This window comes from Salmo salar, chromosome ssa03, assembly GCF_905237065.1.
Source record: "Salmo salar chromosome ssa03, Ssal_v3.1, whole genome shotgun sequence".
In the NCBI taxonomy this organism is placed as follows: domain Eukaryota; kingdom Metazoa; phylum Chordata; class Actinopteri; order Salmoniformes; family Salmonidae; genus Salmo; species Salmo salar.
Window position 1 is genome coordinate 2,024,838 of NC_059444.1, and position 24,877 is coordinate 2,049,714.

A 24,877-nucleotide genomic window follows, 5' to 3' on the forward strand; every position below is an offset into this window, starting at 1 on the left:
TCTATCAGAGAAGTAGTTGGTGAACCAGGCGAGGCAGTCATTTGAGAAACCAAGGCTGTTGAGTCTGCCGATAAGAATACGGTGATTGACAGAGTCGAAAGCCTTGGCCAGGTTGATGAATACGGCTGCACAGTATTGTCTTTTATCGATGGTGGTTATGATATCGCTTAGTACTTTGTGCGTGGCTGAGGTGCACCCGTGACCAGCTCTGAAACCAGATTACATTGTTGTGGTGTGTTGTGGTGTGGTGTGTTGTGGTGTGTTATGGTGTGTTGTGGTGTGTTGTGGTGTGTTGTGGTGTGTTGTTGTGTGTTGTGGTGTGTTGTTGTGTGGTGTGTTATGGTGTGTTGTGGTGTGTTATGGTGTGTTGTGGTGTGGTGTGTTGTGGTGTGTTGTGGTGTGTTGTGGTGTGGTGTGTTATGGTGTGTTGTGGTGTGTTATGGTGTGTTGTGGTGTGTTGTGGTGTGTTATGGTGTGGTGTGTTATGGTGTGTTGTGGTGTGTTGTGGTGTGGTGTGGTGTGGTGTGTGGTGTGTTGTGGTGTGTTATGGTGTGTTGTTGTGTGTTGTTGTGTGGTGTGTTGTGGTGTGTTGTTGTGTGGTGTGTTATGGTGTGTTGTGGTGGTGTGTTGTGGTGTGGTGTGGTGTGTTGTGGTGTGTTGTGGTGTGTTGGTGTGTTGTGGAGTGTTATGTTGGTGTGTTGTTGTGGTGTGTGGTGGTGTGTGGTGGTGTGTTGTGGTGTGTTGTGGTGTGTTGTGGTGTGTGTGTGTGTGTGTGTGTGTGTGTGTGTGTGTGTGTGTGTGTGTGTGTGTGTGTGTGTGTGTATGCGTGTGTGCGTGCGTGCGTGCGTGTGTGTGTGTGTGTGTGTGTGTTGTGGTGTGTTGTGGTGTGTTGTGGTGTGTTGTGGTGTGTGGTGGTGTGTGGTGGTGTGTTGTGGTGTGTTGTGGTGTGTTGTGGTGTGTGTGTGCGTGTGTGCGTGTGTGTGTGTGTTGTGGAGTGTTATGGTGTTGTTGTGGTAAAGATACTCCAATACCAATAGAGAAACGTATTTATATGACAACAGTGTCATGACGTTGGCCTCTTTTGGTACAATTTTGTGATACTCAGAAGAGACAATATAGCCATATTACCATAAAACTGTTTATATAATAGACTCAGTTTAAGACTTGCCTCATATGGGTGTATGGAATGTATTAATAAGGATAAAGCTATTTGTAATACATTGAGATGCTATGTACTGATGTAATGTGATAGAATTGTATTTCTGTAACCAAATCTAACTCAGTCATAGGCACGCCCCCAGGGACCCATACAGGACCAGGCGTCATTTGACCAGCCTGTTCGATGGGCACTATAAAACACTCCCTGATTTACATTTCTCCAGACCAGGCCTACACTCCGTTGGCTAATAGGTTGTACCTTCCAATTCCTCTACTGAAAGTGAACCATACACACACCACCACACACACACACACACACACACACACACACACACCACACCACACCACACACACCACACACACACACACCACACACACACACACACCACACACACACACACCACACACACACACAAAGGTCTGGTTACTCCACAGCTGGCTTTATTACATCATTTTCAGTTTACAACAAATGCATTTTCAGTGTGATTTGTGTGTGTGTGTTTAAGTGTGTGTGTTTGAGTTTCTGTGTGTGTGTGTGTGTGTGTGTGTGTTGGGTATAGGTAACTACCGATCTGTGTGTGTGTGAGAGATGTCTAAATGATTGTCTGAATAATAACAGATAAGAGACACTTTCACTGAAATTAAAACCTAAATTACACCTTTAAACTTAAGACTGTTTGAAAAGTTAAGACTGTTTGAAAAGTTAAAAAGTTAAGACTGTTTGAAAAGTTAAGACTGTTTGAAAAGTTAAGACTGAAAAGTTAAGACTGTTTTTGCGAGACATTAACAGTGTGTGTAACTCCTTCCACTAGAATATCACATTTAGTGTAAAATACAAACGTACTGATACAGACCTCACAGAGAGGGATCGCTTATAGAAAAAAAAACACAATACAAAAATCAACAACAATAAAAATGGACCTAGAGCTGCAACATCTTACACATTCAACATCAGTAACTCTCTGATGAGAGAGGCTTTGGTTGTTTACGCATATCTAGTTAATGGTGGAATCTGTCATTTAACTCATTTAAAAGATTCAACAATCTGGAGTCTCTTGTGTCTTTCGGACGAGCTAGAAGTTTAGCTTCCAAGTTCTGCCATTTTGCTAAAACCTGGAAAACCACAGAGCACCATATGACTTTAATTCAAAAACCCAGAGAACACCTTTTTGTTTATTTTTCATAACTGAAAAGATTCTTACGGACCGCAGCTTTAACAGCTCGTTAGAACACAGCTCGTTAGCTCTAACGAGCTCGTTAGCTGATTAGCAGACCCAGCGGATGAAGCGTTCGAAGAAGGTGGGTTTCCCCAGCGTGGCGTAGTCCTCCCCTCTAAAGATGGCCGACGTGTCTCCCAGGGCAACCTTCCTCAGCACTTCCTGGTCCGTGTCGGTCCCCATGGCGATCACCGTGGGAATGCCCTCGGCCCGCCGCATGGCTGAGACACCCTCCTCCAGGCTGTCGCCCGCGGTGATGCCGTCGGTGATAAAGACGAAGGACAGTTCAGCGTTACGACGTGCCAGGCGGCTGCCCTGTAGACCAGAGAGACAGTACAGTTATACAGCGTTAGGAGTATTGAAAACAGGGAGAGGGTGTTACAGTATTGAATATAGGGGAGGGTGCTGGAGTATTGAATATAGGGGAGGGTGCTGGAGTATTGAATATAGGGGAGGGTGCTGGAGTATTGAATATAGGGGAGGGTGCTGGAGTATTGAATATAGGGGAGGGTGCTGGAGTATTGAAAACAGGGAGAGGGTGTTACAGTATTGAATATACGGGAGGGTGCTGGAGTATTGAATATAGGGGAGGGTGCTGGAGTATTGAATATAGGGGAGGGTGCTGGAGTATTGAATACAGGGGAGGGTGCTGGAGTATTGAATATAGGGGAGGGTGCTGGAGTATTGAATATAGGGGAGGGTGCTGGAGTATTGAATATAGGGGAGGGTGCTGGAGTATTGAATACAGGGGAGGGTGCTGGAGTATTGAATATAGGGGAGGGTGCTGGAGTATTGAATATAGGGGAGGGTGCTGGAGTATTGAATATAGGGGAGGGTGCTGGAGTATTGAATATAGGGGAGGGTGCTGGAGTATTGAATATAGGGGAGGGTGCTGGAGTATTGAATATAGGGGAGGGTGCTGGAGTATTGAATATAGGGGAGGGTGCTGGAGTATTGAATATAGGGGAGGGTGCTGGAGTATTGAATACAGGGGAGGGTGCTGGAGTATTGAATATAGGGGAGGGTGCTGGAGTATTGAATATAGGGGAGGGTGCTGGAGTATTGAAAACAGGGAGAGGGTGTTACAGTATTGAATATACGGGAGGGTGCTGGAGTATTGAATATAGGGGAGGGTGCTGGAGTATTGAATATAGGGGAGGGTGCTGGAGTATTGAATACAGGGGAGGGTGCTGGAGTATTGAATATAGGGGAGGGTGCTGGAGTATTGAATATAGGGGAGGGTGCTGGAGTATTGAATATAGGGGAGGGTGCTGGAGTATTGAATATAGGGGAGGGTGCTGGAGTATTGAATATAGGGGAGGGTGCTGGAGTATTGAAAACAGGGAGAGGGTGTTACAGTATTGAATATAGGGGAGGGTGCTGGAGTATTGAATATAGGGGAGGGTGCTGGAGTATTGAATATAGGGGAGGGTGCTGGAGTATTGAATATAGGGGAGGGTGCTGGAGTATTGAATATAGGGGAGGGTGCTGGAGTATTGAAAACAGGGAGAGGGTGTTACAGTATTGAATATACGGGAGGGTGCTGGAGTATTGAATATAGGGGAGGGTGCTGGAGTATTGAATATAGGGGAGGGTGCTGGAGTATTGAATACAGGGGAGGGTGCTGGAGTATTGAATATAGGGGAGGGTGCTGGAGTATTGAATATAGGGGAGGGTGCTGGAGTATTGAATATAGGGGAGGGTGCTGGAGTATTGAATACAGGGGAGGGTGCTGGAGTATTGAATATAGGGGAGGGTGCTGGAGTATTGAATATAGGGGAGGGTGCTGGAGTATTGAATATAGGGGAGGGTGCTGGAGTATTGAATATAGGGGAGGGTGCTGGAGTATTGAATATAGGGGAGGGTGCTGGAGTATTGAATATAGGGGAGGGTGCTGGAGTATTGAATATAGGGGAGGGTGCTGGAGTATTGAATATAGGGGAGGGTGCTGGAGTATTGAATATAGGGGAGGGTGCTGGAGTATTGAATATAGGGGAGGGTGCTGGAGTATTGAATATAGGGGAGGGTGCTGGAGTATTGAATATAGGGGAGGGTGCTGGAGTATTGAATATAGGGGAGGGTGCTGGAGTATTGAATACAGGGGAGGGTGCTGGAGTATTGAATATAGGGGAGGGTGCTGGAGTATTGAATATAGGGGAGGGTGCTGGAGTATTGAATATAGGGGAGGGTGCTGGAGTATTGAATATAGGGGAGGGTGCTGGAGTATTGAATATAGGGGAGGGTGCTGGAGTATTGAATATAGGGGAGGGTGCTGGAGTATTGAATATAGGGGAGGGTGCTGGAGTATTGAATATAGGGGAGGGTGCTGGAGTATTGAATACAGGGGAGGGTGCTGGAGTATTGAATATAGGGGAGGGTGCTGGAGTATTGAATATAGGGGAGGGTGCTGGAGTATTGAATACAGGGGAGGGTGCTGGAGTATTGAATATAGGGGAGGGTGCTGGAGTATTGAATACAGGGGAGGGTGCTGGAGTATTGAATATAGGGGAGGGTGCTGGAGTATTGAATATAGGGGAGGGTGCTGGAGTATTGAATACAGGGGAGGGTGCTGGAGTATTGAAAACAGGGTGGCCATCATTTTGACCCCATCTTAATGAGACATTTTTAATGTTTAAATAATTTGTTTTGAGAATACAATATAACTCAGTATTAGAATGATTTATTTCAAACAGGGGTTTTTGCTCATCTTTATCAGGGTCAGGGTTAGGGTTGGGGTCGGGGTCAGGGTTGGGGTCAGGGTTAGGGTTAGTGTCAGGATTTAGGGTTAGGGTCAGGTTTTAGGGTCAGGGTTTAGGGTTAGGGTCAGGGTCAGGGTTTAGGGTCAGGGTCAGGGTTTAGGGTCAGGGTTTAGGGTTAGGGTCAGGGTCAGGGTTTAGGGTCAGGGTCAGGGTCAGGGTTTAGGGTTAGGGTCAGGGTCAGGGTTTAGGGTTGGGGTCAGGGTCAGGGTTTAGGGTCAGGGTCAGGGTTTAGGGTCAGGGTTTAGGGTCAGGGTTTAGGGTTGGGGTCAGGGTTTAGGGTTAGGGTTTAGGGTCAGGGTCAGGGTTTAGGGTTAGGGTCAGGGTCAGGGTTTAGGGTTAGGGTCAGGGTTTAGGGTTGGGGTTAGGGTCAGGGTTTAGGGTTGAGGTCAGGGTTAGGGTTTAGGGTCAGGGTCAGGGTTTATCAGGGGTGCCAATAATTATGGATCTGACTGTACCTGTGACATCACCAGGTTGTTGACAGCGTGAATGATGGCGCTGCCCAGAGAGGAGGCGGAGTCCATGTAGCTCATCCCTGCCAGCGAATCAGCGATCACCGTCAGATTGTGCGTGAGCGAAAACTCCACCCTCTGTTCTGACTGGCCGCCGTACTGCAGCAGGGCCACGCGGGCGTTCCTGTCGTCTGATTGGCCGTTGGCCAGAGTGAGGCGGCGCGCCACGTTCTCAATGAACTCCTTGGCGCGGCGGTGGTTCTCCACTCCCATCCTCTCTGACCCGTCCAGCATGAACACAAGGTCCACAGGGCGCTGGACGCAGCTGGCCACCGCTGGCTCTGAAACACACACACACACACACACACGTTAAAAGGACACACACTGATGCTGCTACAGGTGTGAGATGATGATACCTGTCTGTTATACAACTAGAGGATTAACTTTTTTGTGTATTTTCATGCTGTTATAGTATGTATCTATTATTATAGTATGTATCTATTATTATCGTATGTATCTATTATAGTATGTATCTATTATTATAGTATGTATCTATTATTATAGTATGTATCTATTATTATCGTATGTATCTATTATTATAGTATGTATCTATTATTATCGTATGTATCTATTATTATAGTATGTATCTATTATTATCGTATGTATCTGTTATTATAGTATGTATCTATTATTATCGTATGTATCTATTATTATAGTATGTATCTGTTATTATAGTATGTATCTATTATAGTATGTATCTATTATTATAGTATGTATCTATTATTATCGTATGTATCTATTATTATAGTATGTATCTATTATTATAGTATGTATCTGTTATAGTATGTATCTATTATTATAGTATGTATCTATTATTATAGTATCTATTATTATAGTATGTATCTGTTATTATAGTATGTATCTATTATTATAGTATGTATCTATTATTATAGTATGTATCTGTTATTATAGTATGTATCTATTATTATAGTATGTATCTATTATTATAGTATGTATCTATTATTATAGTATGTATCTATTATTATAGTATATATATATTATTATAGTATGTATCTATTATTATAGTATGTATCTATTATTATAGTATGTATCTATTATTATAGTATGTATCTATTATTATAGTATGTATCTATTATTATAGTATGTATCTGTTATAGTATGTATCTATTATTATAGTATGTATCTATTATTATAGTATGTATCTATTATTATAGTATGTATCTATTATTATAGTATGTATCTATTATTATAGTATGTATCTATTATTATAGTATGTATCTGTTATTATAGTATGTATCTATTATTATAGTATGTATCTATTATTATAGTATGTATCTATTATTATAGTATGTATCTATTATTATAGTATATATATATTATTATAGTATGTATCTATTATTATAGTATGTATCTATTATTATAGTATGTATCTATTATTATAGTATGTATCTATTATTATAGTATGTATCTATTATTATAGTATGTATCTATTATTATAGTATGTATCTATTATTATAGTATGTATCTATTATTATAGTATGTATCTATTATTATAGTATGTATCTATTGTTATAGTATGTATCTATTATTATAGTATGTATCTATTATTATAGTATGTATCTATTATTATAGTATGTATCTATTATTATCGTATGTATCTATTATTATAGTATGTATCTATTATTATCGTATGTATCTGTTATAGTATGTATCTATTATTATAGTATGTATCTATTATTATCGTATGTATCTGTTATAGTATGTATCTATTATTATAGTATGTATCTATTATTATCGTATGTATCTATTATTATAGTATGTATCTATTATTATAGTATGTATCTATTATTATAGTATGTATCTGTTATAGTATGTATCTATTATTATAGTATGTATCTATTATTATAGTATGTATCTATTGTTATAGTATGTATCTATTATTATAGTATGTATCTATTATTATAGTATGTATCTATTATTATAGTATGTATCTGTTATAGTATGTATCTATTATTATAGTATGTATCTATTATTATAGTATGTATCTATTATTATAGTATGTATCTGTTATAGTATGTATCTATTATTATAGTATGTATCTATTGTTATAGTATGTATCTATTATTATAGTATGTATCTGTTATTATAGTATGTATCTGTTATAGTATGTATCTATTATTATAGTATGTATCTATTATAGTATGTATCTATTATTATCGTATGTATCTATTATTATAGTATGTATCTATTATTATAGTATGTATCTATTATTATAGTATGTATCTGTTATAGTATGTATCTATTATTATAGTATGTATCTATTATTATAGTATGTATCTATTGTTATAGTATGTATCTATTATTATAGTATGTATCTATTATTATAGTATGTATCTATTATTATAGTATGTATCTGTTATAGTATGTATCTATTATTATAGTATGTATCTATTATTATAGTATGTATCTATTATTATAGTATGTATCTGTTATAGTATGTATCTATTATTATAGTATGTATCTGTTATAGTATGTATCTATTATTATAGTATGTATCTATTATTATAGTATGTATCTGTTATAGTATGTATCTATTATTATAGTATGTATCTATTATAGTATGTATCTGTTATAGTATGTATCTATTACTATAGTATGTATCTATTATTATCGTATGTATCTATTATTATAGTATGTATCTATTATTATAGTATGTATCTATTATTATAGTATGTATCTGTTATAGTATGTATCTATTATTATAGTATGTATCTATTGTTATAGTATGTATCTATTGTTATAGTATGTATCTATTATTATAGTATGTATCTGTTATTATAGTATGTATCTGTTATAGTATGTATCTGTTATTATAGTATGTATCTGTTATAGTATGTATCTATTATTATAGTATATATCTATTATTATAGTATGTATCTATTATTATAGTATGTATCTATTATTATAGTATGTATCTGTTATTATAGTATGTATCTATTATTATAGTATGTATCTATTATTATAGTATGTATCTGTTATTATAGTATGTATCTGTTATAGTATGTATCTATTATTATAGTATGTATCTATTGTTATAGTATGTATCTATTGTTATAGTATGTATCTATTATTATAGTATGTATCTATTGTTATAGTATGTATCTATTGTTATAGTATGTATCTATTATAGTATGTATCTGTTATTATAGTATGTATCTATTATTATAGGATGTATCTATTATTATAGTATGTATCTATTGTTATAGTATGTATCTGTTATTATAGTATGTATCTGTTATTATAGTATGTATCTATTATTATAGGATGTATCTATTATTATCGTATGTATCTATTATTATAGTATGTATCTATTATTATAGTATGTATCTATTATTATAGTATGTATCTATTATTATAGTATGTATCTATTATTATCGTATGTATCTATTATTATAGTATGTATCTATTATTATAGTATGTATCTGTTATTATAGTATGTATCTGTTATAGTATGTATCTATTATTATAGTATGTATCTATTGTTATAGTATGTATCTATTGTTATAGTATGTATCTATTATAGTATGTATCTGTTATTATAGTATGTATCTATTATTATAGGATGTATCTATTATTATAGTATGTATCTATTGTTATAGTATGTATCTGTTATTATAGTATGTATCTGTTATTATAGTATGTATCTATTATCATAGGATGTATCTATTATTATCGTATGTATCTATTATTATCGTATGTATCTATTATTATAGTATGTATCTATTATTATAGTATGTATCTGTTATTATAGTATGTATCTGTTATAGTATGTATCTATTATTATAGTATGTATCTATTGTTATAGTATGTATCTATTGTTATAGTATGTATCTATTATTATAGTATGTATCTATTATTATAGTATGTATCTATTGTTATAGTATGTATCTATTATTATCGTATGTATCTATTATTATAGTATGTATCTATTATTATAGTATGTATCTGTTATTATAGTATGTATCTGTTATAGTATGTATCTATTATTATAGTATGTATCTATTGTTATAGTATGTATCTATTGTTATAGTATGTATCTATTATTATAGTATGTATCTGTTATTATAGTATGTATCTGTTATAGTATGTATCTATTATTATAGTATATATCTATTATTATAGTATGTATCTATTATTATAGTATGTATCTATTATTATAGTATGTATCTGTTATAGTATGTATCTATTATTATAGTGTGTATCTGCTATTATAGTATGTATCTATTATTATAGTATGTATCTGTTATAGTATGTATCTATTATTATAGTATGTATCTATTGTTATAGTATGTATCTATTATTATAGTATGTATCTATTATTATAGTATGTATCTATTGTTATAGTATGCATCTATTATTATAGTATGTATCTATTATTATAGTATGTATCTGTTATTATAGTATGTATCTATTATTATAGTATGTATCTATTATTATCGTATGTATCTATTATTATAGTATGTATCTGTTATAGTATCTATTATTATAGTATGTATCTATTATTATAGTATGTATCTATTGTTATAGTATGTATCTATTACTATAGTATGTATCTATTGTTATAGTATGTATCTATTATTATAGTATGTATCTATTGTTATAGTATATATATATTATTATAGTATGTATCTACTATTATAGTATGTATCTGTTATAGTATGTATCTATTATTATAGTATGTATCTATTGTTATAGTATGTAGCTATTATTATAGTATGTATCTGTTATAGTATGTATCTATTATTATAGTATGTATCTGTTATAGTATGTATCTATTATTATAGTATGTATCTATTGTTATAGTATATATATATTATTATAGTATGTATCTACTATTATAGTATGTATCTGTAATAGTATGTATCTATTATTATAGTATGTATCTGTTATTATAGTATGTATCTATTATTATAGTATGTATCTATTATTATCGTATGTATCTATTATTATAGTATGTATCTGTTATAGTATGTATCTGTTATAGTATGTATCTGTTATTATAGTATGTATCTATTATTATAGTATGTATCTATTATTATAGGATGTATCTATTATTATAGTATGTATCTATTATTCTAGTATGTATCTGTTATTATAGTATGCATCTATTATTATAGTATCTATTATTATAGTATGTATCTGCTATAGTATGTATCTATTATTATAGTATGTATCTATTATTATAGTATGTATATATTATTATGGTATGTATCTATTATTATAGTATGTATCTATTATTATAGTATGTATCTATTATTATAGTATGTATCTATTATTATAGTATGTATCTGTTATTATAGTATGTATCTGTTATTATAGTATGTATCTATTATTATAGTATATATCTATTATTATACTATATATCTATTATTATACTATATATCTATTATTATAGTATGTATCTATTGTTATAGTATGTATCTATTATTATAGTATGTATCTATTGTTATAGTATGTATCTATTATTATAGTATGTATCTGTTATTGTATCTATTATTATAGTATGTATCTGTTATAGTATGTATCTGTTATAGTATGTATCTATTATTATAGTATGTATCTGTTATAGTGTGTATCTGTTATTATAGTATGTATCTATTATTATAGTATGTATCTGTTATAGTATGTATCTATTATTATAGTATGTATCTATTATTATAGTATGTATCTGTTATAGTATGTATCTGTTATTATGGTATGCATCTATTATTATAGTATGTATCTATTATTATAGTATGTATCTATTATTATAGTATGTATCTATTATTATGGTATGAATCTGTTATTATAGTATGTATCTATTATTATGGTATGAATCTATTATTATAGTATGTATCTATTGTTATAGTATGTATCTATTATTATAGTATGTATCTATTATTATAGTATGTATCTATTATTATAGTATGTATCTGTTATTATGGTATGCATCTGTCGCATCTATTATAATATCTGTTATAGTTGGGTAAGGGTTATAGTATGTATCCATGTAATACCCATCCCCCATTAGTCCTAATACCATCTCCCATTAGTCCTAACATATAATACCCATCCCCCATTAGTCCTAACATATAATACCCATCTCCCATTAGTCCTAACATATAATACCCATCCCCCATTAGTCCTAACATGTAATACCCATCCCCCATTAGTCCTAACATATAATACCCATCCCCATTAGTCCTAACATATAATACCCATCTCCCATTAGTCCTAACATATAATACCCATCCCCCATTAGTCCTAACATATAATACCCATCCCCCATTAGTCCTAACATGTAATACCCATCCCCCATTAGTCCTAACATATAATACCCATCCCCCATTAGTCCTAACATGTAATACCCATCCCCCATTAGTCCTAACATGTAATACCCATCCCCCCATTAGTCCTAACATGTAATACCCATCCCCCATTAGTCCTAACATGTAATACCCAACCCCCATTAGTCCTAACATATAATACCATCCCCCATTAGTCCTAACATGTAATACCCATCCCCCATTAGTCCTAACATATAATACCCATCTCCCATTAGTCCTAACATGTAATACCCATCTCCCATTAGTCCTAACATATAATACCCATCTCCCATTAGTCCTAACATATAATACCCATCCCCCATTAGTCCTAACATGTAATACCCATCCCCCATTAGTCCTAACATATAATACCCATCCCCCATTAGTCCTAACATATAATACCCATCTCCCATTAGTCCTAACATATAATACCCATCCCCCATTAGTCCTAACATATAATACCCATCCCCCATTAGTCCTAACATGTAATACCCATCCCCCATTAGTCCTAACATATAATACCCATCCCCCATTAGTCCTAACATGTAATACCCATCCCCCATTAGTCCTAACATGTAATACCCATCCCCCATTAGTCCTAACATGTAATACCCATCCCCCATTAGTCCTAACATGTAATACCCAACCCCATTAGTCCTAACATATAATACCATCCCCCATTAGTCCTAACATGTAATACCCATCCCCCATTAGTCCTAACATATAATACCCATCTCCCATTAGTCCTAACATGTAATACCCATCTCCCATTAGTCCTAACATATAATACCCATCTCCCATTAGTCCTAACATGTAATACCCATCCCCCATTAGTCCTAACATGTAATACCCATCCCCCATTAGTCCTAACATATAATACCCATCCCCCATTAGTCCTAACATATAATACCCATCCCCCATTAGTCCTAACATATAATACCCATCCCCCATTAGTCCTAACATATAATACCCATCCCCCATTAGTCCTAACATATAATACCCATCTCCCATTAGTCCTAACATATAATACCCATCCCCCATTAGTCCTAACATATAATACCCATCCCCCATTAGTCCTAACATATAATACCCATCTCCCATTAGTCCTAACATGTAATACCCATCTCCCATTAGTCCTAACATATAATACCCATCCCCCATTAGTCCTAACATGTAATACCCATCCCCCATTAGTCCTAACATGTAATACCCAACCCCCATTAGTCCTAACATATAATACCCATCCCCCATTAGTCCTAACATGTAATACCCATCCCCCATTAGTCCTAACATGTAATACCCATCCCCCCATTAGTCCTAACATGTAATACCCATCCCCCATTAGTCCTAACATGTAATACCCATCCCCCATTAGTCCTAACATATAATACCCATCTCCCATTAGTCCTAACATGTAATACCCATCTCCCATTAGTCCTAACATGTAATACCCATCTCCCATTAGTCCTAACATATAATACCCATCCCCCATTAGTCCTAACATGTAATACCCATCTCCCATTAGTCCTAACATATAATACCCATCTCCCATTAGTCCTAACATATAATACCCATCTCCCATTAGTCCTAACATGTAATACCCATCCCCCATTAGTCCTAACATGTAATACCCATCCCCCATTAGTCCTAACATGTAATACCCATCTCCCATTAGTCCTAACATATAATACCCATCTCCCATTAGTCCTAACATATAATACCCATCCCCCATTAGTCCTAACATATAATACCCATCCCCCATTAGTCCTAACATATAATACCCATCTCCCATTAGTCCTAACATATAATACCCATCTCCCATTAGTCCTAACATATAATACCCATCCCCCATTAGTCCTAACATATAATACCCATCCCTCATTAGTCCTAACATATAATACCCATCCCCCATTAGTCCTAACATATAATACCCATCCCCCATTAGTCCTAACATATAATACCCATCCCCCATTAGTCCTAACATGTAATACCCATCTCCCATTAGTCCTAACATGTAATACCCATCCCCCATTAGTCCTAACATGTAATACCCATCCCCCATTAGTCCTAACATGTAATACCCATCCCCCATTAGTCCTAACATATAATACCCATCCCCCATTAGTCCTAACATGTAATACCCATCCCCCATTAGTCCTAACATATAATACCCATCCCCCATTAGTCCTAACATGTAATACCCATCTCCCATTAGTCCTAACATGTAATACCCATCTCCCATTAGTCCTAACATGTAATACCCATCCCCCATTAGTCCTAACATATAATACCTATCCCCCTTTAGTCCTAACATATAATACCCATCTCCCATTAGTCCTAACATGTAATACCCATCCCCCATTAGTCCTAACATGTAATACCCATCCCCCATTAGTCCTAACATATAATGCCCATCCTAAACCCTTACTGTGTTCCAATACTCACACTAACCATACTATTTGTGCAGTAAATTGAGTATGTAGTATGCTTATTGGTCATATTATGGATATAGTTAGTATGCCAAAAGTTCCTAGATGTCGTTCTACATTCGCCAAAATACGAAGTGTACACGCAGTGGACACTATTTCTGCGCTTTTAGGGCCCATAATGCAATTCTTCAGAAATTGGACATGTCTTCTCATTGTTTTCAGATTTGAAGAAAATGGTGGAAAATATGGAGCCGAAGTCCAACGACAGCTGATACAAATTCACTGATTTAACTAATTATGACAAATGTTAATGTTGAGCAATGTAATAAACAAATAACTTTTCAAATATGTTACCTTACACGTTATGTTGGCTGAGAATTTGTTAGCTACGCTATCCTTATGAACCACAGCCTATCGTTGCAGCAGTGTGTACCGGTATGTTAGCTAGCTAGCTAACGTTTGTTGGCTACTAATACATCAAATTTGCCAGTATATTAACTATCTGCTATCTAACTAACTACCCAACGTTTATTGACTTGATTATTCCCGTCATTCTTAGCTAAGTGGTATAGCCGTTGTGCTTTCTCAATGGACATCTGGGTGCTTTCGTAAATTCGCTCTGGCTATCTACTCCGATTTCAGAGCACTCTCATCTGAGTACCAGAGTGCAGAATAACTGATGAATTGACGAGCGCTCAACACCCTTTGAATATGTCCGGTGTCAGTAAACGTTGGCAAAAAAAGCCCGGTGTCAGTAAAAGCGTAATTAAATTGCTGCCAGCAGCACAGTGTCACGGCTCCTCTCCCTGTTCGGGCGGCGCTCGGCGGTCGTCGTCGCCGGCCTACTAGCTGCCACCGATCCATTTTTCCTTTTCGTTTGTGTCTGTCTGTTTTGTTTATTACCTGTGTCCTATTAGTTAATTTCGGTGGGTTTATTAATCTCCGCTGCCTGCTAGTCTTTGTGGGGGATTATTTGTTGTTGTTGTTCTGCTAGGGGTTGCGTGTTTACGCCACAGGGTTTTTCTTCCCTCACGGTCGTGTTTTACCGTTTGTAGTGTATTTAGGAGTAGAGGTTTCTCCTCTGTGTGTTGTGTTTATTTCCCTGTGTGGCGACTTCGTTGGGTGCGTTTCCCCACCTGTTGTTGTCGTGTTTTGGGACGTTCAATAAACTATTGTGCTACTGGAAATTCCTTGCTCTCCTGCTCCTGACTCCTGCACCTACCTCTTCTTAGGAGGCACCTAACACACAGTTACGGTCACCAACATGAAAACTGCCTAACCAGCTCTACTAGGAGGAGTGAAGTGGTCAGAGTGAGGTGTCCTCGCATTTGTGTTTGGAAGTAGCTAGCTAGCAAGCCGTTCTACCTTTATAGTTTGTTAATGCTTTAAATCTCTGGTTTAATTTCCATTGTTCAGCCTCAGGGTGATGGGATGTGTTAATGTAAACATTTAAATGTTTTCCACGTCAAAGAGCATTTGGTTATTTTTTGCCAATCGAGGCAGTACGGAGAACGAGTTAAGGTTCGTTAAGGTTCGTTAAGGTTAGTTCGTTAAGATTAGTTCATGTTAGTTAAGGTTAGTTAAGGTTAGTTAAGGTTAGTTAAGGTTAGTTAAGGTTAGTTAAGGTTAGTTAAGGTTCGTTAAGGGACAAGTCAAAATCAGAATGAAAATCTTTAAATCTCAATACTCAGAATGATCTTACCAGTTTTACAGGGAAGGTCAGGACACACGATGACAGGGTCTAAGAGAGAAGTTATTGATCATTTATCTCTGTTATACAAGTACTATGTGTACAAGAGAATGTGTGTGTTTACTGTGTGTGTGTGTGTGTGTGTGTGTGTGTGTGTGTGTGTGTGTGTGTGTGTGTACCTGGGCAGAGCACGGTCTCTATCTTGTCGATGAACTCCTCTGCCACCAGATCAGCGAAGCGTCTCATCCCCAGAACCCTGCCGTCTCTCTGACAGGCTATACTCTTCAGGCTCTCATTCTCCTCTATCTGGTCAAACATGTCCCCTATACCTATAGCGCTCACATCCACACTGGGGTCGCTGCTCACACACACACACACACACACACACACACACACACACACACACACACACACACACACACACACACACACACACACACACACACACACACACACACACACAAATCATCAGATAGGTGGCACACACAGGTGATAAAACATGTGTCCCCCTCGACACACACACACACACACACACACACACACACACACACACACACACACACACACACACACACACACACACACACACACACACACACACACACACAAATATAGGTGGCACAACATGTGTCCACACACACACACACACACACACACACACACAGCTCCATTTCCCAGGTCAGCTACCTGCAGAGGTATGTGAGCAGTGAGTCGTCGTCCCTGGGGTCGAACCGTCCGTCCGTGATGACCACCACGGTGACGTTGGCTTTAGCTCGGCGGCTGTCCTTGATCAGGTGGTCGTAGGCGTATTTCAGCGCTGACGGGGTCCACGTCCCACCGGCTATCCACTCCAGACGCTTCACTGCATCCTGAAGACAGACGGACATGCAGAGGGTGGGAAGGTGTTAGCCCACTGAGCTCGGGAGAGTTAATGCAAGTCTTCCGGTCTCATCCTGCAAAGGGTCAGGCCGAGGGTGGGCGGGGGGTGTGTGTGTTTATGTCTAAGTCTGGGTTCGAAGGTCAAACTCAGGCGATCCGAACACCACAAGACTGTGTCACCCCGCGGAGCTAAAGCCTAGGCATTAACTGCAGGAGCTAATACAAGTCTTCAGGTGTCAGGTAATTTTAGACTTGTGTGTCGCTCCACTTCAATTCTTTTTGAAGTAGAGGTCACATATTATTGGTATATAGTTTATTATTATTATTGTTGTTATTATTATTGTTATATCACCTTGAAGTAGGACGATTATATCCTATATACTAATCGTCCTCCGAAAATGTAGGTTAAATCCTATATGCTAATCGTCCTCCTAAAAGGAAGGCTATATGCTATATGCCAATCATCCTCCTAAAAGGTAGGCTATATGCTATATGCTAATCATCCTCCTAAAAGGTAGGCTATATCCTATATGCTAATCACCCTCCTAAAAGGTAGGCTATATCCTATATCCTAATCGCCCTCCTAAAAGGTAGGCTATATCCTATATCCTAATCGCCCTCCTAAAAGGTAGGCTATATCCTATATGCTAATCGCCCTCCTAAAAGGTAGGCTATATCCTATATGCTAATCATCCTCCTAAAAGGTAGGCTATATGCTATATGCTAATCGCCCTCCTAAAAGGTAGGCTATATGCTATATGCTAATCATCCTCCTAAAAGGAAGGCTATATGCTATATGCTAATCATCCTCCTAAAAGGAAGGCTACATGCTATATGCTAATCATCCTCCTAAAAGGTAGGCTACATGCTATATGCTAATCATCCTCCTAAAAGGTAGGCTACATCCTATATGCTAATCATCCTCCTAAAAGGTAGGCTATATGCTATATGCTAATCATCCTCCTAAAAGGAAGGCTATATGCTATATGCTAATCATCCTCCTAAAAGGAAGGCTATATCCTATATGCTAATCATCCTCCTAAAAGGTAGGCTACATGCTATATGCTAATCATCCTCCTAAAAGGTAGGCTATATCCTATATGCTAATCATCCTCCTAAAAGGTAGGCTATATGCTATATGCTAATCATCCTCCTAAAAGGAAGGCTATATGCTATATGCTAATCATCCTCCTAAAAGGAAGGCTATATGCTATATGCTAATCATCCTCCTAAAAGGTAGGCTACATGCTATATGCTAATCATCCTCCTAAAAGGAAGGCTATATGCTATATGCTAATCATCCTCCTAAAAGGAAGGCTATATGCTATATGCTAATCATCCTCCTAAAAGGTAGGCTATATGCTATATGCTAATCATCCTCCTAAAAGGAAGGCTATATGCTATATGCTAATCATCCTCCTAAAAGGTAGGCTATATGCTATATGCTAATCATCCTCCTAGTAGCCTGTCCACGCATTTTCCTTTTCAACGATGATCTAATTTTTTGATTGCACCTCGACTCATGTGGGTTGAGCACACTCCACTTATTTTCTATTTTTTATTTTTATTTAACCTGTATTTAACTTTACATTATCAATATGTATTTACAGACACAGTAGTAAACTGTAGTCTAACAGTCTAAATTAATTTCCTAGGAAAGATAACTGCCAGTAATTCTCTGCCCATTCACAGGCAGCCAACTCTATTTCAATGAGAGGAGACAAGACCCAACTAGGAGAGGAGAGGTAGGCTACTGAAGTTGAAGCAACGAATGCTGAGTGTGAATAATGTGACAAAGGTGTACTTTTTATACGAAAGGTAAGGTCTAGGCTGACGCATACAAAGCAAAAAAAGATGACCGTTTCCAAATGATCTGCGGGACTCATATGTCTGACCCGCTCGCCCGCCCGCAGCATGAAAAATGCAGAACTCGCTGCAATGATTTCTGTCGGACCCACAAGGGAATATTGCCCTCCTACCTTGAAGCCACAATTCACATACCTTGAAGGCAGACAGGGAGTCAATCTTGGAGTCATTGAGCCTGATGGCCTGGAAGGTTCCACTGTGACTGTACTGTACCACACCCACTCTGGTACCTGCGGGGTTTATGCCGGAGTCACCAGAGAGAAAAACCTATTAACATCCTACACAGTCGGTACTACAAGGAGAAGTTACCCGGGTGTAAAAAAAAAAAAATAGTTTTGAGTGATCAGGATCTGAATTAACACGGCACAAATAAGCCTATAGTCGTAGTGTGTGTGTGTGTGTGTGTGTGTGTGTGTGTGTGTGTGTGTGTGTGTGTGTGTGTGTGTGTGTGTGTGTGTGTGTGTGTGTGTGTGTGTGTGTGTGTACCTGTCTCTGAGTTGGGGTCCTTGGCCATAGATCCCAGTCTGTTAATGGTGTTGATGACAAAATTCTTCTCCAGAGTAAAGTTGGCGAGACCAACGGACTCTGAGCTGTCGATCACAAACACGATGTCCAGGGCCCCGCACCGCTTCTCACAGTCTACACGGACAACAACACGACAGGGTTACAGGGGTTAATGGTGCTTAGCGACTACCACTTCTTCTTTGTTTGGCTCACGTTCTGAACACCTCCAAAAACAAAGGTCATGTGGTTTGGTAAGAAGAATGCCTCCCCTACAGGTGTGATTACTACCTCTGAGGGTTTAGAGGTTGAGGTAGACACCTCATACAAGTACTTGGGAGTCTGGCTAGACGGTACACTGTCCTTCTCTCAGCACATATCAAAGCTGCAGGCTAAAGTTAAATCTAGACTTGGTTTCCTCTATCGTAATCGCTCCTCTTTCACCCCAGCTGCTAAACTAACCCTGATTCAGATGACCATCCTACCCCTGCTAGATTAATTTATAGATTGGCAGGTAAGGGTCATGTGTTGCTGCCATGTTGTGTTGCTGCCATGTTGTGTTGCTGCCATGTTGTTACCATGTTGTGTTGCTGCCATGTTGTTACCATGTTGTGTTGCTACCATGTTGTGTTGCTGCCATGTTGTGTTGCTGCCATGTTGTGTTGTTACCATGTTGTGTTGCTGCCATGTTGTTACCATGTTGTGTTGCTACCATGTTGTGTTGCTGCCATGTTGTGTTGCTGCCATGTTGTGTTGTTACCATGTTGTGTTGCTGCCATGTTGTGTTGCTGCCATGTTGTTACCATGTTGTGTTGCTGCCATGTTGTGTTGCTGCCTTGCTGTGTTGCTGCCATGTTGTGTTGCTACCATGTTGTGTTGCTGCCATGCTATGTTGCTGCCATGCTGTGTTGCTGCCATGTTGTGTTGCTGCCATGTTGTGTTGCTGCCATGTTGTGTTGCTGCCATGTTGTGTTGTTACCATGTTGTGTTGCTACCATGTTGTGTTGCTGCCATGTTGTGTTGCTACCATGTTGTGTTGCTGCCATGTTGTGTTGCTGCCATGTTGTGTTGCTGCCATGTTGTTACCATGTTGTGTTGCTGCCATGTTGTGTTGCTGCCTTGCTGTGTTGCTGCCATGTTGTGTTGCTACCATGTTGTGTTGCTGCCATGCTATGTTGCTGCCATGCTGTGTTGCTGCCATGTTGTGTTGCTGCCATGTTGTGTTGCTGCCATGTTGTGTTGCTGCCATGTTGTGTTGTTACCATGTTGTGTTGCTGCCATGTTGTTACCATGTTGTGTTGCTACCATGTTGTGTTGCTGCCATGTTGTGTTGCTGCCATGTTGTGTTGCTACCATGTTGTGTTGCTGCCATGTTGTGTTGTTACCATGTTGTGTTGCTGCCATGTTGTTACCATGTTGTGTTGCTGCCATGTTGTGTTGCTGCCTTGCTGTGTTGCTGCCATGTTGTGTTGCTACCATGTTGTGTTGCTGCCATGCTATGTTGCTGCCATGCTGTGTTGCTGCCATGTTGTGTTGCTGCCATGTTGTGTTGCTGCCATGTTGTTACCATGTTGTGTTGCTGCCATGTTGTTACCATGTTGTGTTGCTGCCATGTTGTGTTTCTACCATGTTGTTGTCATGTTGTGTTGCTGCCATGTTGTGTTGCTGCCATGTTGCTGCCATGTTGTGTTGCTGCCATGTTGCTGCCATGTTGTGTTGCTGCCATGTTGTTGTCATGTTGTGTTGCTGCCATGTTGTTGTCATGTTGTGTTGCTGCCATGTTGTGTTGCTGCCATGTTGTGTTGCTGCCATGTTGTTGTCATGTTGTGTTGCTGCCATGTTGTGTTGCTGCCATGTTGTGTTGCTGCCATGTTGTTGTCATGTTGTGTTGCTGCCATGTTGTTGTCATGTTGTGTTGCTGCCATGCTGTGTTGTTGTCTTAGGTCTCTCTTTATGTAGTGGTGTCTCTCTTGTCGTGAAGTGTGTTTTGTCCTATATTTGTATTTTTAATCCCAGCCCACGTCCCCGCAGGAGACTTTTTGCCTCTTGGTAGGCCGTCATTGGCAATAAGAATTTGTTCTTAACCTTCTTGACTAGTTAAATAAAGGTTAAATTAAAATTAAATTAAAATGCCTGCCTCGAACCAAGGATTTACAATACACACAGTTACCGCCGCAAAGTGGAGCTGTAACATCAATGTAGAGCGTTAGTGGGATCATGAGGTCATCGTGAGGTCAGTGGGATCGTGAGGTCATCGTGAGGTCAGTGGGATCGTGAGGTCATCGTGAGGTCAGTGGGATCGTGAGGTCATCGTGAGGTCAGTGGAATCGTGAGGTCAGTGGAATCGTGAAGTCAGTGGGGTCGTGAGGTCAGTGGGGTCGTGAGGTCAGTGGGGTCGTGAGGTCAGTGGAATCGTGAGGTCAGTGGGGTCGTGAGGTCAGTGGGATCGTGAGGTCAGTGGGGTCGTGAGGTCAGTGGGATCGTGAGGTCAGTGGGATCGTGAGGTCATCGTGAGGTCATCGTGAGGTCAGTGGAATCGTGAGGTCAGTGGGGTCATGAGGTCAGTGGAATATTTCTTATTTAATCTTGGAGTCTGATACTGAACTACTACATTGAACAAAAATATAAATGCAACATATAAAGTGTTGGTCTCATGTTTCATGAGCTGAAATAAAAGATCCCAGAAATGTTCCATACACACAAAAAACGTATTTCTCTCAAATGTTGTGCACAAATTTGTTTACATCCCTGTTAGTGAGCATTTCTCCTTTGCCAAGATAATCCTTCCACCTGACAGGTGTGGCATATCAAGAAGCTGATTAAACAGCATGATCCTTACACAGGTGCACCTTGTGCTGGGGACAATAAAATGCCACTCTAAAATGTGCAGTTGTGTCTCACAACACAATGCCATAGATGTCTCAAGATGAGGGAGCCTGCAATTGACACGCTGACTACAGGAATGTCCACCAGAGCTGTTGCCAGAGAATTGAGTGTTAATTTCTCTACCATAAGCCTCCAACGTCGCTTTAGAGAATTCGGCAGTATGTCCAACCGGTCTCATAACCGCAGACCAATTGTATGGCGTCGTGTGGGCGAGCGGTTTGCTGATGTCAACATTGTGAACAGAGTGCCCCATGGTGGTGGTGGGGTTATGGTATGGGGCCCCATGGTGGAGGTGGGGTTATGGTATGGGGCCCCATGGTGGAGGTGGGGTTATGGTATAGGGCCCCGTGGTGGAGGTGGGGTTATGGTATAGGCCCCATGGTGGAGGTGGGGTTATGGTATAGGGCCCCATGGTGGTGGTGGGGTTATGGTATAGGGCCCCGTGGTGGTGGTGGGGTTCTGGTATGGGGCAGACATAAACTACGGACAACAAACACAATTGCATTTTATCGATGGGAATTTGAATGCACAGAGACACCGTGACGAGATCCAGAGGCCCCATTGTCGTGCCATTCATCCACCACCATCACCTCTTCAGCATGATAATACACGGACCCATGTCGCAAGGATCTGTACACAATTCCTGGAAGCTGAAAATGTCCCAGTTCTTCCACGATCCGCATACTTACCAGAACCAGAAATGTCACATGTTAAGCATGTTTGGGATGCTCTGGATTGACGTGTACGACAGCGTGTTCCAGTTCCCACCAATATCCAGCAACTTCACACAGCCATTGAAGAGGAGTGGGACAACATTCCACAGGCCACAACCAACAGCCTGATCAACTCTATGTGAAGGAGATGTGTCGCGCTGCATGAGGCAAATGTTGGTTACCCCAGATACTGACTGGTTCTGATCCACACCCCTACCTTTTCTATTTAGGGTATCTGTGACCAACAGATGCATATTTGTATTCCTAGTAATGTGAAATACATAGATTAGGACTTAATTAATTTCAATTGACTGATTTCCTTATATATGAACTGTGCACTCAGTAAAATCTTTGACATTGTTGGATGTTGCGTTTATGTTTTTGTTCAGTGTAACTTTTCTCCACCTCATCATTCCACCCTGTTAATTCAGGTAAAGTACAAAAGTATATTACATTTACATTTTTAGTCATTTAGCAGATGCTCTTATCCAGAGCGACTTACAGTAGTGAATGCATACATTTCATTTCATGCATTTAAAAAAAAAATCATTTTTGTACTGGCCCCCCGTGGGAATCGAACCCACAACCCTGGCGTTGCAAACACCATGCTCTACCAACTGAGCCGCAGGGAAAGCAATTACAACATTATGATGTTTAACTACAGTACATACAGTATATATTGCGATATGTTTAACTTCATACCATACAGTGCCTTCAGAAAGTACTAATTCCCCTTGACATATTCCACATTTAGTTGTGCTAATTCCTCTTGACGTATTCCACATTTAGTTGTGTTAATTCCCCTTGACGTATTCCACATTTAGTTGTGCTACAGCCTGAGTTAAATATATTTCTTCTCACCCATCTACACACAAAGCCCCATTATGACAACGTAAAAAACAGGTTTTTAGAAATGTTGGCAAAATGTATTGAAAATTAAATACAGAAATATCTAATTTACATAAGTTCACACATCCCTGAGTCAATATTTTGTAGAAGCACATTTTGTGGCAATTACAGCTGTAAGTCTTTCTGTGTAAGTCTCTAAGAGCTTTCATTTTCAAGTCTTGCCATAGATTTCCAAGCCGATTTAAGTCAAAACTGTAAGTTGGCCATTCAGGAACATTCCCTGTCTTCTCGGTAAGCAACTCCAGTGTAGATTTGGCCTTGTGTTGTAGATTACTTTCCTGCTGAAAATTGACTTTATCTCCCAGTGTCTGTTGGAAAGCAGACTGAACCAGGTTTTCCTCCAGGATTTTGCCTGTATTCCGTTTCTTTTTATCCTAAAAACCTCCCTAGTCCTTACCTATGACAAGCATACCCACACCATGATGCAGCCACCACCGTACTTGAAAATATGAAGAGTGGTACTCAGTGTTGTGTTGAGTTTTCCCCAAACATAACACTTTGTATTCAGGACATATATGTAATTTCTTTGACACATTTTTTGAGGTATTAGTAGTGCCTTGTTGCAAACAGGATTCATGTTTTGGAATAGTTGAATTCTGTACAGGCTTCACTTTTTTAACTCTGTCATTTAGGTTTGTTTTCTCATATCACAACCATTAAACTCTGTGACTGTTTTAAAATCAGCATTGACCTCATGGTGAAATTCCCTGAGTTGTTTCCTTCCTCTCCGGCAACTAAGTTAGGAAGGATGCCTGTATCTTTGTAGTGACTGGGTGTATTGATACACCATCCAAAGTATAACTAATTACTTCACCATGCTCAAAGGGATATTCTGCAGTTTGCTTTTTTACACATCTACCAATCGGTGCCCTTCTTTGCGAGACATTGAAAAATCTCCATGGTCTTTGTGGTTGAATCTGTGCTACTCGATTTGAGAGACCATACAGATAATTGTATGTGTGGGGTGCAGCGATGGGGTAGTTATTCAAAAATCATGTTAACCACTATTATTGAGTCCATGCAACTTATTATGCA

General features: G+C 38.7%; 1 protein-coding gene across 2 annotated transcripts in view; it reads right to left on the reverse strand.

Moving 5' to 3' along the window:
* Positions 1-1,577: 1,577 nt before the first annotated feature.
* col6a2 (collagen, type VI, alpha 2) overlaps positions 1,578-24,877 on the reverse strand; it is a 61,549-nt gene continuing 38,249 nt past the window's right edge. For both annotated transcript variants that reach the window (XM_045714383.1, XM_045714382.1), the window contains exons 22-28: positions 19,320-19,472; positions 18,969-19,063; positions 16,776-16,957; positions 16,268-16,446; positions 16,101-16,139; positions 5,590-5,924; positions 1,578-2,690 (exon numbers count right to left, since the gene is read on the reverse strand). In XM_045714383.1, coding sequence (XP_045570339.1) covers positions 2,424-2,690; positions 5,590-5,924; positions 16,101-16,139; positions 16,268-16,446; positions 16,776-16,957; positions 18,969-19,063; positions 19,320-19,472 — 1,250 coding nt within the window. In that variant the 3' untranslated portion in view covers positions 1,578-2,423. The remainder of the gene's footprint in view (positions 2,691-5,589; positions 5,925-16,100; positions 16,140-16,267; positions 16,447-16,775; positions 16,958-18,968; positions 19,064-19,319; positions 19,473-24,877) is intronic.